Raw genomic sequence first — 16,451 nt, 5'->3', positions numbered from 1 at the left:
TTTATTAAAAAATTCTTACGTATACTGTTTGCGCGTTTAATGCAAATTAAATTGTTCGCATTTTGGCGTGTTTCGTGTGCGATGTTAATGCGTGGTATTTTTATTTTTTCCTCGTATTTTTTTTCTCTACGAGAAAAGTTTACGAGAGAAATGATTTCTAGCGAAGTTATCTGACAATGGTTCGACTCACCAGATGTTCGTACAAGCTGTGGACAGAATTTAATCAATTTGGGATACAAAAGCTCGCGTCCCATTCTTCTTTCGCGTTGGTGCTGAGTTTTGTCCCCGAAATCGATTTTATTGGTTGATTGGATACTTGTGAAAATATGTTGGTAATATTTTCGTCGTATCGCAGAGAATTGGTCTTATTTGCACCCATAATAGTGGCGGAAGAGGGGAAACGCTACCATAAGTTACTCGTTGACTAAGGCTTGATGTATTGTGCTATATGAGAACGCTTTCATTCAACAAATATGGTCGCAATAAAGAGCTATATATATGTGTATTATAATTGTGAAATATATATCAAAGTAGACATTAATTTTTGTTTATATTTAATCTAAAATAAGACTTGATTTGTATTCATAATACAAGTAACATTTGTGTAGGTCTCTTTTAACACATTTAAAAGGTATTTACATGCATATTATTAATATGGTACTTTAGTAGTATTAGCGTCATATTAAAAACGTTCCGGTTTTTCATATGAAATTCTTGTACGAACAAAGTTATTTTAATGCTTGGAATTTGTTTTGTTTCGAAAGGGAAATTCTTTTGACGGTAAAAGAATTTGTGTAATCTTTCGGATTGCGGTTTTTCTTCCCTGCCTACAAAATGCGACCTTCGAAGATTTGTTGGGCTTTAGGTCACGTGTAGGTCTATGGGGATTTTCCGACTCGTTCCGGGTGCGCTCCCTTTACATTTTAATACATTAAATAAATATGTTTTAAGGATTTGTGTTAGGTAGACTCACTCGATTCGTTCGCTTCCCTCACGGAAGCGTTTTATCGGTCGATTTAGCTCCAAAAATTAATTCTGGAGCTATTTTTGGAAGCTTTCGGATTAAATCGGGGGGGCGTTTTAACTTCACTGTCAGTTATATTGAGCTTTGGCGACAGTTGAGAAAGCTCGTCGAACGTAGACGTCACACGGGCATCATTACTCTGCCGAAAGGGTTGGAATGCCCGAGTTCGAATTTAATTTGGACTAGGGCGGAAAAAAGGGGCGTGGGACTTTCGTTTAATCTTCGTTGCGCAATTACATCTCCGGGATTGCTATGCGATAAACGCGAACAGTTAAGACGTGTATGAAAGTCTTAATGAGCGAAATTAATTTGCGAACGTTGGGCACGCGAATTCTGGCATAGCGCGGGAAATGGGTCGGGGCTCTGCAGGAATATGGACGATGAGAAAAGCCTGTCGGTTAGCGGCTCACAATCTGTGGTCTGAGGAATTATGTACTGGCACCAGCTGAGACCTATGTACATACATAAGATAAATAAGACATTAAGAATCTTAATTAATATGCATTATATGTAAAATATTTTAATATATGAATTATTTCGTGGTATGCATAAATACCTATGTATATAATATACGAGTATGTACATAGTATCGGCAATATATGAGCGGTTATATTTGAAAGTGGCGGAAGTCCAATTTTCAGTTCCAAAAATACTGTTTAACTTAATTCATAAATTGTTATCACTTATTTTAATTCGATATGTCCAGAATTTCGGAAAAGCAGAATAAACGTGTTACAAGGCCACCGGTATTTTTTAATATTTTTAAAAGCAAAACATCGAAATAAAGAAAAGTGGACTTATACCACTTTCAAATATAACGGCTCATATATGTAGAATCGATTTAACAAATCAGAATCCAGATAGATAAGTTGTTGACTTACAGTATTCATATATATGTACATATTTTACACCATTAATTGATTTTATCAAGTTATTGCAATAGTTTTTCGGCCCTATGTGTTGGCAAAATTTGGAATTATTTATGATGAATGTTCATCATTAAGTACTTTGGCGCTCCGGAACCAAGTACTTTGAGAATTTTCGATGGTTGACGAATTTATCTATCTAAAAGATTAAACCATTTAAGTGCAGACATACATAGTGGTACAAGGCATATGTTTTTTTTAGATAGTTTTGCACATGCAAAAAAAAAGCTAGCGAAACTTGCTCCTTGCAGTGTTCTCTTTTATGTTTTATCCTTGTATTGACAGTTATCGATAACGGTGAGTTCCATATTTGAAGAAATTTGTCGAAATAATAAGATCGTACGAATTAACAATTATACTAAGACACGCCATGCCGTACTTTTGAGCATGTTATTACCATTAATCGATCTATGTTGAACTATATACATAGTGTCGAAATATGGACGGTAAAAAATAAGGAAAGGGACATGTTAGATATTTTTGAAATGTGATTAATGGAGGCGGATGTTGCGAATTCCATGGACTGCAAAAACAATCCACAAAGAGCTGGAAGTTTCGGAGAGACTCTCCACAACATGAATAAAAGCTAAGAAAAACCTTGTAAAAAAGGATTCTTTCCTATTTTGGCCACATTGTCAGAAAACATATGGAAAATGTGGAGAGGTTGATAGTCATCGAAACAAAAGGGGGAAGGTAGCGAGAAGATAGTTTTAAGATGATGAGATCAAATCAAAGAACTGGCGGGATCTTCCCTAAACACTACATTTAACTCGGCACAGAATCGAGAAGAATGAAGGCAGATCGTCCACCAGATCTCAGATGACAGGAACTGACCACGACGCTCAGCATTGAGTAAAAAGAGAATTTGCAGTCGTAAGTGAAAGGTTTCTTTCACGTGAAAATTCTGCTATAATTCATGTGATGTTTTATTTCATTTTTTACATATACAATACATATATGTATACCAAAAAGGCCTAACAGGCAAACCTCAATGCGCCTTCCTGGCCAATTACAAACATTGTATCATTTTATATTACATAAATCGCTGAATTTCGGCACGCTGAAAAACTCGAAATTTACTATTAATTAGTTAATCCATAGAAACATCTTTGGATTGAAACTTGTACATAAATCATATTCAGATAAATTGACGGTTGCGAAAATGGGACTTTACAAATATTTTGTATCAAAAATAAACTAATTAGGGTATTTTTTTTAGCAATTTTACGTCCTACGAATTGAAACGATTTGGAATCACTGTCACAGGTTGGCGTTGTTGTGGGCTTTTATTAAATTGCTTGTCGAGTGGTTTTCGAAAACACTGTCGGAACACAACACGTAAACAATATACACAAAAGCACTTTTACTTCCACTTATAAATTATATTAATTCGCCCAGGAGAGGCCAATTTATGTACAAACAAATGGAGGTTTGGAATATTTTTGAAGACGCGTCGAAACAACACGGTAACGTATTATAAGAGGGCTAATTGTTAGGCGGTGAATTTTGTATTTTCATCGAAAATATAATAGCACTCATCCTTGTTGCTGAATAAATTTTCGCGTAGGCTATTAAAATTTTACAACGCCAATATAACACCTGCGCGTACATCGAAAATCGTATAAGCGCTGTGTACGTTTATAAATATAGTAGTTATATATTAATTGTGTTGTTAGAAATCTAGGCAACGTGTTGCATTTTTAGTTTCCTTCTGTCTACAAGATGAACTTGTTTTTCGTCGTCGAAACATGAATTTAAATTAAGGCACGCGAGAGACAGGGAGAGCTTTCCGAGTTTTGACTTATAACGCTAGGAGCTACCAAGTTTTAATATTTTCTCGTCGTTCTCGACGAGCCTTTTCGGAGGACCCTCTTCCAGAAATTAATTAAAGTATCACGTAGCTTTTATATTATGTTTCTTTCGGATGTCATCCAAGAATCTCGCGACCGAAACATTCAACACGCCACAAGAGCAGAATCTGGAGAAAATACAAGACTCAAGTTATACGTTATGCGACACTACGAGCGAAAAAAAAAGTTAATACTGTCTGTTTCTTTCAGATTTTCCACGGGTCGGTTCAATTAATGAACAAATACACGCGTTGCGGAAAATTCAATTTTCCACGGTGTGAATATTTATAGGGTGTGAGGTGTGATAAAAAAATTCGCTACATTGAACCAAAATTTTTCTCACTTTTTATGCAAATTTGAATATGATTGGTTCAAACGATTCTGATTTTTGTCAATATACGTCTTATACGTATGAATATATATGTATATTTAAATAGCTAATTGTAAATTAATAAATGCTTGTTTTAATTTCGTAAAAATATTTGAAATTTTAGTATTTGATGATTTTGGGAGTAAAATTGCTTAAAAGTATTTAATTTTGTTACAGATATAAGTTTTAATTTTCTATTCTCACGTCTCAAAGACGTGAGAATTTACTGTCTGTTTATTTATATTTGCGATTACAACGATTGGAACCGATTAAGTAATAGAAAAACTCCGTCTCCAACTCGTTAAAATTTACTTGTGCGAAAAGGACTTTAGAAGATTTTGAATGATTTCACGACGAAGGGTCTACGGACAAAACGTCTAACAACACAATCATAAATTACAAACGTATGATTAGACTGGCTTATATTTTATTTTTAATCAATTATGTCCACTCGTCTTTACAGATCGCTCAAATGCGACTTGTGTACTATACAGCTCATGAAATATCTATTATAAATACATAATCATTCTATATTTTACATTAAATACGACATCTATGGTCAAACACTGTACATAAGCATTGTAAATATTATATAATCAACATCCACAGAAACATCTATGGACAAATTTTCAGTATTTGTAAAAATCAGCGAAAAATCGAGATGCTGAATAACTCGAATTTTTGCGTGATAGGACGGGGATGCCAATTTGTAAGAACCGTTTCAATGAAGATCAATTAAATTGGAAAACTTTGATAGGAAACGATCGAACTTGAAGTCACGTGAACCCGTGAAACAATTGAAAGCATTAAACGCTAACCATTGATCTATGCTGCTGGTTAAATAATATTAATATTTAATTATGTATATGTATTAACTACAATTATAGGAAACAATCGCCCTATAGACAAGGTCTGGCCACCATCAACCAGTCGGAATCAAACTCGTGACACGTTCGAAAGGATTATATGCTAACTACTTATCTTTTCTGCTGGTTTTATTTATATATTATTTTGTCTGGTGTTTTTCTGGTTTTATTTATACATTATTTTGTCACCACACGTTTTATTGAATTCCATTTTGAACGTATGAATGTTTTGTGTATGAAAATTATGTCGCGTAATCATTTTTTCCGAGAGCAAAATGCTTCATAATCATTAAGCCGTAGATGTTGTGTCGTTAGACATTTTGTCCGTAAACGATTTGTCGTGACACCATTTTGAATATTCAAAAATTTGTGATATAAAATTTTGCTCCAAGTTACGTATGTGTATACATAACTATTTTGAATGTACTTAATTATATCCTTTTAGCGAGAGCATTAAATCTCGTATTGTAAAATTTTATCCTAAAACAAACAACTCGTCGGTATAATACAGTACATTGCGGATAGTTTGTTCTGGGTATTATTTGGTTATTATCCTGCCGATGCCTGCACTGAACGACCTCCACACCGACCCAAAACCCCCTGGGTGGGTCGGAAGCCCTCCCCATCCCTTCCCACCTACCCCTTCACATTTATGGCGTCATCCATTTGCACTCACAATCCCATCGTTTGCAGACTTGGACATCCATATTTTTGCGCACACCTAGAAGTCGTTCACCGGGCCGAGCCTCACCCGTACATTATCACATAATTTTAGGGGTTGTGTAAATACGAATACACATCCTACATCTCGCACTCTCCAGCCATATAGTAACGACTTCCTATAAATACGTTCCATTTTATGTTCCGTTTTATATATCCAGTCCCTCTCACGCCCCTTTTCGGTTCGCCCTCGTAATTGGAATATACGGAAACTCGTAAATATTATTACACCGCTGCAGCAGTAGTGAACTTTTACTGATTCGTGACGTTTCAAGTTCGCATCTGGATTTTAAACTTGAAAGTTACATGTTCGTTTGTATATGTATTGTCATTTGTGTGTCGTTCAAACGGTGCGTTTTGAAGAGATGATCTTATTGGTGGTATAATGGGTGGAAAAATAATCGAAATTGGTTTGTCTTAAAACTATATTTCTCTTGGGATAGGTCGTTAAATTAATTCTAGTGCCTGTCGCATGCAGTCACTGCTGAATTAGCCTTCTTGGCACAAGATTTTCTCAGACTCTCTCGCAAGACCAATAAAAAATTGCGAAATTATTAACCTTGCAAAGTCGACGATTTTTTTGTCGCTTTAAACTGCTTTCGAGACAGTTTTTCTATTATCTTTTTTTTTATTTATTCACAAAGAGAAGAAGCTTATGACTTTTTTATTATAAGAGTGTATGTATGAGGCAGACACGTTGAAAATTTTCATTTATTACTTTGTACAAGATTGTTGATACATTTTTAATATAATCAGAAGTGGAAATTTACATTTAAATATGTATGTATGTATGCAGTAGAAATGTTTTCACTTTGTATCAAAATATATTATTAATACTGTTCGGAAATTTTATTTTATGTCTTTTACATCGTTTTCATTTTCATACTTTTTGAGCTTAAAATATTCTGTAGGACATTTCAACATAATATTTTCCATCGTTTTTTTTATTGAACCTTTTTAATTACTGTAGATTTGTACTGTTGAACTTCAAATATTTACATAGCTTATTCACAGCGTCAGGTTATGAATTTCAAAATTTATTTTTTATATTTTGTTTCACAGTCCAGCAGTGTGGACTGGTGGTTAGCATATATGCTTTCGAACATTGTGGCCACGGTTTCGAATCCCATTGGTTGCTGCTGGCCAGACTATGGTTTGTTTGCCAGACCAGGTCGATCGTTTTCTACCAGATTTTGCCAATTTATCTAATCTTTATTGAAATGATTCCAACAAATTGGCAACCTTTACACATCTCTCGCAATTTTCGAGTTTTAAGCATCTCGAATTTCGCTGATTCGTATAAAAAATGCTTCAAATTTTGTTCATAAATTTCGAGTTTTTCACATTATTCTTGTATGCAATATATTATTTTGTTTTTGACTTCGGAGAAAAAAAACGATTGAATCACCAACAGCGTACAACCATTTTGATGAGAATGTCTGTCGGCTAATCGACATCCGAGATCTTTCCAGGCATTTGAGGATGTCTGCCGGAAACATGACAAGCAGAGTAAGTAGCTTCAAAGCTCACGTCACACGCTATCTGCCACCGTGAAAATTAAACTGCAAACTCTCCAACGCAACGCTTCCCATTCGTCAAATCTCACTTTCAGCGATAACAACCTCCCTCACAATGGACCCGACAATACTCGCAAGTGTACGTATGTACGTACAATAATAGGTCCGTCGACTGATAAACAAGCAGACGTTTATTTTTCAGCTTTAATTAAAACGAGACGGTCGTAAATTCCTGTCGGTCTAGGGCCATCCAATTGCGCAAATGTTACCTATATATATCCGATCGTCCGCTTGCAAAGCCCTGGAAACGTGAATAATTGAAACGATCACCTCGGCTAAACGGCGGCCCCCGGTCCCGCCATTCGTCACACCTGTTACAGTTAGTTACCCGCACTGACCCACACCAGCATCCAGGGTTGGATAACTAATTTCCCGGTTCTGACGCACGGTCGCCGATAGGAAGATGTGTGATGTCTAGTATGGGGATCGTTTCCAACTTTGTATGCATATGTACATATATTGATTTATTAGACCCATTTTAACCATGTAGGCTCGTGAAATGCTCATGAAAGTACGTATCTTCAACATTCGTGATCGAAGATGTACATTTAATCAATGCGTATGCACATACTACACACATAAATATGTATATGCGTATGAATATATCCCTTTTATAGTGAAAGGAATATGTTTAGGCTGATGTGAAACGAAACGTTTTAACCTAGTGAGTCGCAGTGCAGTGGTGACTTGGGTATATTGGTCGTTTTAGAAACTTTGACAAGTTTCGCTTAGTTTTTGACGTTTCGATTCGCATTCAGAATTCGTGTGAGAGTTGGGGGGGGGGGGGTGAGGCGATTAAGGGTTGTTCTATACGAAAAATTGGTTTTAGCATTCTTGTCGTGGAGTTTTTGACGTTTGGTTATAATATTCCAGGTGGTGCAATACGAAGTTCCCCTATTTGAACGTGGCATCTATGTACTAACTAAATCCGACCTTTTTTGAACTCTTCGGGTCTTTCTCGTTAAAAGTTTTATTTCAACGTAAAAGCCATCGAGAAAGCTTTTCACTCGGTTCTCGTTTCTTTTTCTCATTGAACGAGACGTGGTCAAAGTCCCGTAGTACGAAGAAGCTTTGTAAAATCATTTTGTGTAAGCGATTTGGACGTTGTAAATATGTATGTACATACAAAATGTTTTTGGGTGATGATTTTTTTATACACGCGAAAATGTCAACGTTTTCAGCGCTTGCGCTTTAAAACGCTTATGTACAATGAAAATTTTCTTTTGTGCTCGAAACTTATTTTGAGTCTTTTCTTCTCCTTTGTAAACGTTTTGAAAGATAATTATCCAGATTACGTGGAATCGGCTCTTTTACAAAAAAAAAAACTTTTGTTTCGCAATGGTCTTTTTTCCTTTACTCCTTTTTTGTGTATGTAAAGGTTTCCTTTTATTTAATTTTCTCCTTTGATTAACACTCGTTGGAGAATTCATTCAAAATTTGTTTATTTTGTTGAAAAATGTGCGAAATTTGCTCATATTTTAACACGTTTGTTTAATTAAAATTATCCACCTCTCTTCCTCTCTATGACAACAGTCTGTATACATTTTCCTTTGATTATATTATGTATTTTGCATTTGATGGATTTGTTTGTTTTGGAACGTTCGCTTGTGAGATTGAAATTTTATACTTTTATTGGATACGTTTATTTATTTACAATTTATATTGAGTATAAATATACAAATATTATCCGAATCAAACTGTTTAATTCATTTTTACATCCATATACGTACTATAAATAAATATGTATATTATTTATGTAATACAAAAATATATACATACTATGAAAAAAAAGGAATATAACTTCCTTTCATATGATATCAATCTACATACTATATGCATATTAAGATTATTATGTTATAGTTTTCTTCTTATTGTAAGCACATTAAACTAACTACAATGCAAATATGTATGTATGTATGTAATCTTGTAACAAACCTAGTGGAATTTACAGAACGGGAGAGGGTTCAAACAACCTTACTGCCTTTTCTAACACTCAACATTCATATTAATTCGTACATTTACCACACCAACTACACACTCGATTTGTAGGTATACATGCACATTGCACGTACATTGCGGAGTGATTTTCTCGTTTTTTTTTTGGTCCTAGTACTTGTACGACTTCACAGCCGTCAAAACGTCCCCTCGTTCGTGGCAGGGTTAATGGGAAAAATATATCGCACCATTACGACTTGCGTATATGCGGTGTATGGGGTACGGGAGCTTGGGCCTAAACATTTCATAGCACGTCTCTGCTAATGGGGCTTCTGCACAGAACGTACCCCATGTACATAGTATGGCTCTCCGATATACACAACCCCATGCTTAGACCATTGTTCGGCCTCAGGCCGGTCGTCAGCAGCAGCCCCTAATCTTGTACAGCACAAATCCGCCCGGCAACTGAGCGTCTTAAGACCTCTCTCATTATTACCCTTTCCTTATATATATTTGTATAATACATATGTACATATGTATGTATGTAAGGTGCAAGAGATATGTATCGAATATGTCACTCGTTTAGTTTCGGACGTATTATATATTTGAAGCTTGATTGTTAAATGAGAAGGGGCTTTGTCCGAAATGTTAAATGAGGGTTTTAGAAGCAGGAAATGACCCGATCGATCTATTTCCGGTAGAGTTGACCTTTCTACGCCGGGTGTCGCTTGACCTTAGGAAAAGCGTGCCACTTATTATAAGTTCATTTCAGAGTTTAGCTGGAGTAGGTATATTGAAATATGTAAATTTGTAAGGAAACAGGTGTAAAATTAATTTAGGTTCACAAATATTTTATTGTTCTTCCACCGTGAGAAAAGTTTTATTAAATGTCAAATTTCACCATTGCATTTTTTTAGTCTTTAGTATTGCTGTGCCAAAAGTGAGTATTGGAATCAATAGTCAGATGCTTTTTCTATTGATTGTAATTTTTATTGCTTTTGAAATACGTATAAGTAATTATCTAGAGAATTTTTAATGTCAAAAATATATATTTTTTCTGTAATATCATGAGCTATGTATGTAATTTCGCTAATTTTTCACTTTACCAGTATATCTAACAGTATATTTACTTTACCACAATATTTTTTTTATTTTATTTGAACATACTAATTCGAGCGGTAAATGATTTTAAATTACAGAATGAAATGTTCTAGGTTAGGCTCTTCATCCGCAAGTGAGCAAGTGGGATGAAATGATGCGCTCGCTATTTTTCACCCCGCTCTTGCATCGTGCATGCAAATATCATTATTTTAGCTCAATTTAAAATCATTTAGCGCTAGAATTAGTACGTTTTGATAATAAAAAAACCGAGATATAATAAAAAAAATGTGTAAGAAAAAAGGTTATTTTTGACTTTTACAATTCGATAGATAGATAGATTACTAGTTCAAAGCAATACAATTTCAGAATCAATAAAAAAATCATCTACTATTGATTTTATCAATTTTTTGCACAGCAATACATGATTTTAAATTAAAGACAGCAAAAGTCAAAAATCTGTAAAAATTGCTCAATTTCTAATCGCTCGTATCTTTTAAACGAGAGCAAGCTCAGAAAAACCATTGTCATATTCGATTTCATTGGGTCAAAATTAGTAAAGATAGATAAGTGTACACTCCGGTGTTTTTTTGTTATTGCTCAGTGTTATTATAGTTGATATTGAGATAAAAATGATAGAATGTAAATGATTAGAAATGATTGATTTTAATGATGATTCTTGATACATAATTCGTCGTCGATTTCTCCAGTATTTTGAGTAATTGTTATTAAATATTGGGTATTAAATGGGTTACGTTTCAGTGGCTTTTCATTTCTGTGTTAAGGGGGCAGAAATTGATTGGTGAATTGGAGCCTTTTCAATAGCTAAAATAATGAATAATAATATTTGTTTTAATTAAAATATTAAAATATTAAACGACTTGTTAGACCTTCAATGTATCTGATATATCGTTTCTGTTTATAATGCAGTACTTTAAATATCGTTTTACCTTATTAAATTTATTTAATATATGTACATACTTATAGTAAATTTATTGATTGCCAATTTATAGCGTCGCCTATTCAGACGCTCCGAAATTTAACCGCTAACGACCCCAGTTCACGCGATTATTATGCGATAATGGGGGTAGTTTTCTCTTTTTATCGGTCTGCTTTTTATTATTTATATATTTTTTACGGCAGTTTCTCTCTCTGATTTATCATCAAACATAATATATTGTTGGTTGTGTCCTCTCATTGTTCGCAGTCAAGTGAAGAGGAAATGATATATGAGCGAGGACGTAGTATGTGGTGTTTGGTCACAACACCATTGATTGTGGAATCCCAAACCATTATTTTGTGACGTCATGGCTAACCGAGAATTCTAGTGGATATTCGATATATGTATGTGTGTATGTACATACGTCATATGTATGTGTTGTATCATTTAATATAATCGATTGCTTATTGTTGTTGTCTGTTTCAGCAAAGTGGTGTTATATTTAGTATGGGTACATTTTTTTTTCGTTTCATTTCAGTATTGATCGCAATAAGTTCAGTTTAATTTAGATTGTTAACTTTTCTCTTTGAGAAATTCTTACAACGTGACGATTTTACGCGAGATTCCGCTTTTATCTGTATTTAATTAAAACCGTTTACTTACGGATCATTTAATTCGTTCTCTGTATAAACTTTGTTTTCGAACCCTGTATCTGCATTAGGCGATCGTTACCCTCGAACTCGTTCTATTTGATTTTTTTTATTGTGAATCTCAGGTTGAAATTTGTGGAAGACGTTTGGAAACTATATATTAGCGGCGAAAAGTTGACATTTTTATCTCCCGCAAGGTGTTTCTCCGTTCGACGTACATAAGCTCGTAGATCGCAACTTTCAAAGTTGATCAGAGCTTTCCGTTCGCATTGTTAGAGGTACCCACTGGGAAACCCTCATTCCCCGATCCTGAGATTTCTTATCATTCTTTTCTCTTTTTTTTCTCCACTTGGTATTCTAGGGTTGCGACCTCCGCTGGGAACAGAACTCAGACTCACTAAAACTGAGGTACGCGAATGCCATAGATCTATCGAGTCCGAGGCTGAATAAAATCCCTTTCAGGAAACTTTTTATCTAAGTGATAATTAAAAAGAATCGATTAAAACTAAGCAATTGTTTCATTGTAGAATGTTTGACGGATATTGAATTAAATACACGATAGGGTTAATGCCGATATGACAGATTGAGGATCACTGTCCAGAGGGACGTTGTTGGCGAATTGAATTTTATGCTAGCAAGGATTTGGGTTTGTCTACCCACCGACTAAGATTTATTTGTTGTCTTTAGATGTTGTCATAATGAAAAATAAATTTGCCCATTGGGAATTACTTTTCGCTTAAAATCAATTTCGTTTTATTTTACCGCGATATATATGTATACAGTATCACACAGTATAGAAAATTGAACGGACTATTTTACCTGTAAATAAATTTTTGGAAAATTTATTTTTCTTTGTCGTTTTACTCAGTGGTGGTTAATGGTATTAAACGAATTTCAGAGAAACGATTTCTTCGAAGCGTTCCAGTCTTTTTTTGATCTCGCGAAATAAATTGACGTTACCATTTCGTTTTTCTACCTTGCGCGACACATTAACGTTGATAAATTCCTTTGAAGAGTTCAAGAGTTCCGTATTGGAAAATACCTTGTAATAAATTATTTCTTATTTAATCTCGCTAATGGTGGAGCGATATAAACACGATATTTATTACATATCAAATACATATCCGTATCTACCATTAATAATAATCTTAATATGAATTCGGTATATTGTAGTTGATTACAAGTATATCAATACTATACGTTTTTTTAATTTTTAATTTCGAATTTTTGCATATGTGCATATGTATGCATGTATATCTAAACTTATCATACGTCCCTCGATAAAATTTTATCTTGTTTAGTTGTTGAACTTCCAAATCATCTACTATAAGTATGTATATAATATATCCGGGCAATATGAATAGTCTATAACACAATTTAATAGTCTACAACACTATAGTCATTAGTCATGCCATAATCTTAAGCTTTGATTTTGATGATTTTGAACCTCGACATCTCTTTTTTTCGGTCCATTTTGGAGTTTAACTGCATAATTTTGGCACCTAGTAAAAAAATGTATATGAACTTATTGGAAAAAGTCTACTAAAATTCTCTCGGTTTCTCTACTTCAAAATATACAGGTACTAACCTTGGTTATATCCAAGCAAATTTATATGGGGAATGACAAGATAAACTTGTCTAGAATTAACTAGTCTAGCATATTTTTTATATTTACCATTAATTCTCCAAGATTTCAGTTTTTATGTACCTTAACATTATCTTAGCGTACGTAGACACGTTTTGTTTTCGCCTATTGTTGCTAAGTCTACATAGCATTCTCTTCAATGGGGTTTTTTAGCCCCAAAATTTTAATAAGACTAATGGTCAGTTTATTAGTCTTTACAGCACATTGTTTTTACATAGAATGATGTCAATGTCTACTTCTTGTACCTACCTTTATTATGTCTTATTTTTTATGTTTCAATTTTAACCATCATGATTTTTTGTCATATTGCATATTGATATGATGCAATGACATCTTCAATTTTCTTATGTTATTTTTATTTTATTATTTTTTCTTATGTTATATTTATTTTATTATTTTACATTTATATGTATATACCAGGAAGGCGTGACATGTATGTACGAGTATACCCTAATGCGCCTACCTAGACAAATAATTACAAACATTGCAGCATTTTTATTACATAAATCACTGTATTTCGAAAGGCTGAAGAACACGAAATCAACAATTAATTAATTAATGAATCCATTGAGACATCTATGGACTTGTATATGTTTTTTTACATATTGTACATAAATCAAATTCAGATATTTGTGACAGCGGGTAGGATGATTTTTGCCAATTTGAGGAACCGTTTCAACAATTAAAATCAGAAAAATTGGCAAACTCTGATAAGAAACGATCGACTTGGAATCGCAAAATTTCCAAGTCTAACCAGCAGTATTAAAGATTAGCACGGGATCAAACCTAGTAATCTCTCGGTGCTAAACATAAACGCAACCACCGAGCCATACTGGTGGCTATTATATTTATGTACCTACTTAAAATGGATTCAAATGGGTTTTACCTGTAATAAATAAATAAATATATGAATAAATTGCTATTAGTTTTGAAGAAGAAAAACATTAAATTGATGAAAAGTATTTATTCCCTAGAGATCTGATCTGATTTTTTATCTTTATAAGCATTATTGACGGAGTTGAAAATTGTTGCAAATTGAAATTTTGTATTGGTTGATTGAATTTGTGTGTTAGTTTAATTTTGTGATAACATGGTATTTTTGAATTGTTTCAGATTCAGCATCAAGTGCTTCATATGGTCGTGGACCGAGGTGGGCCGGCGCCTCCGTGCGGCTGAGCCCCACGTCCTCGGTGCCTTCAGCACTCCTTTTGGCATCCTTCGACAATACGGTCCTTCAGGTATGCGCAAATATCCTCCGAATTCGATCGAGGAATTTCCTTGATTTATCATCCGTCCTTAGGTTTCGCGGTCTCCTCTCCCATGTCGACGAGATTAACGATGTCGGCCGATAGAAGGACATAGACGAAGAATGCCCTCCCCCATTCCAAACTCAAAGAGAAATGTCTCGCTTAGCACTTTGGTGGATCGAATATCTTTATTTTTTTTTTTTACTCTTCCTCCTTGAGTTTTGGTGTTTTGTGTCTCCCCCTTTTCGCTTCGAATTGATTCGACGCAAACGATTCTGTATCGATGAAATCTGGATGAGGTAAAACCACCCTGTTGCTCTAAATTTACTTTTCCACTCACATTTTGATTACGCCTTTCATGAATAAGGGGCGTGTTTTCCTCCTTTTCCTCCCGGCCGGCACTGGATCAACACATGCCTTATTACTTTGTTTTTCCACAGTGAGATGTTTTCCAAGGAGGACCGTGATGAAATACGTGGATTCGTCCACGCAAAACTTTTTCGTTTATTTTTAAATGACATTTTATGAATTTAAATTTTTTAAAATTGACTACGTCTGCTTTGTCAAAGGTTACGGCCATTATTGCTTTGTTTTTTCTTTGATATTATTATTATTTATTATTAATCTATACTAGGAAGGCCTAACAGGCAACTCCAATGCGCCTTCCTGGCTGGAAACATTGTTCATTTCATACTATTATAAAAAGTAAATACATATCAATTAACATCCACAGGGACATCTATGGTCAAATTTGTAAATTTGTAGCATTTTTTTAAACAATTCATCGAAATTCAGTAAACACATATCAATTAACATCTACACAGAGATTTATGGTTAAATCTGTAAATTTGCAGCATTTTATAAAATTCAGTGAAATTCGAGGTTGCTGGAAAATCGAGATTTGCGAGAAAATGGGCAAGGTTGCTAATTTTTCGCAACCGTTTCTTTGAAAATCAGATAAATTGGCAAACTGTGACAGGAACCCATTGACCTGGAGTCAATGGTCACAAATCCAAGGTCTGGCCAACAAAAACCAGTGGAACCCGTTTGAACCCGTGACCACTTTGTTCGAAGCTTTACATGCTAACCATTATATGCTAACCTAACCTAACCACTAGTCTATTCTGCTGATATATGTACAATATATTTTATATATTATAATACTTTCTGATTTAATCACCTATGGTAGAGTTAAAACAACTTTATACATATTATATAAGACAAATAACCTAGATTTTTGCTAGTTTTCATCTATTTTTGGATTGTTATATGTTTGATTTGACTCTTCGCAATTGTGACCCGTTTGAATTCACAATTCTCTCACTTATATATTTTTTTATATTCAACATGTGTAAAATAAATAGTCTCTGTATACATAAGTATGTAATATGTACATATGTATGTGTGTAGAAGTATAATTAATGTTAATAACTAATATACTACAGATAATTATCTCACCCTCTTATTTACCTCGCTCTTCTGCACACATTTGTACATCCCAAGATACTTTATCTTCGCAAAATCTGCTATCTACATAGATATACACATACATGCCTAATATCAAGGGACCTGGTTGTGTTCTCTGGGCCTTCTACTTAGTAGG

At 34.2% G+C, this 16,451-nt stretch overlaps 1 protein-coding gene across 1 annotated transcript in view; it reads left to right on the top strand.

Annotated features, from left to right (window-relative positions):
* Window positions 1-16,451, top strand: part of Dys (Dystrophin) — a 580,264-nt gene that overhangs the window by 140,654 nt on the left and 423,159 nt on the right. Inside the window, exon 33 of the mRNA XM_077434849.1 lies at window positions 14,715-14,839. Coding sequence (XP_077290975.1) covers window positions 14,715-14,839 — 125 coding nt within the window. The remainder of the gene's footprint in view (window positions 1-14,714; window positions 14,840-16,451) is intronic.

This window comes from Arctopsyche grandis, chromosome 7 (assembly GCF_051622035.1).
Source record: "Arctopsyche grandis isolate Sample6627 chromosome 7, ASM5162203v2, whole genome shotgun sequence".
Taxonomy (NCBI): Eukaryota; Metazoa; Arthropoda; class Insecta; order Trichoptera; family Hydropsychidae; genus Arctopsyche; species Arctopsyche grandis.
The sequence above is the reverse complement of the archived record's forward strand: the minus strand, read 5'-3'. Positions and strand labels throughout refer to the sequence as shown.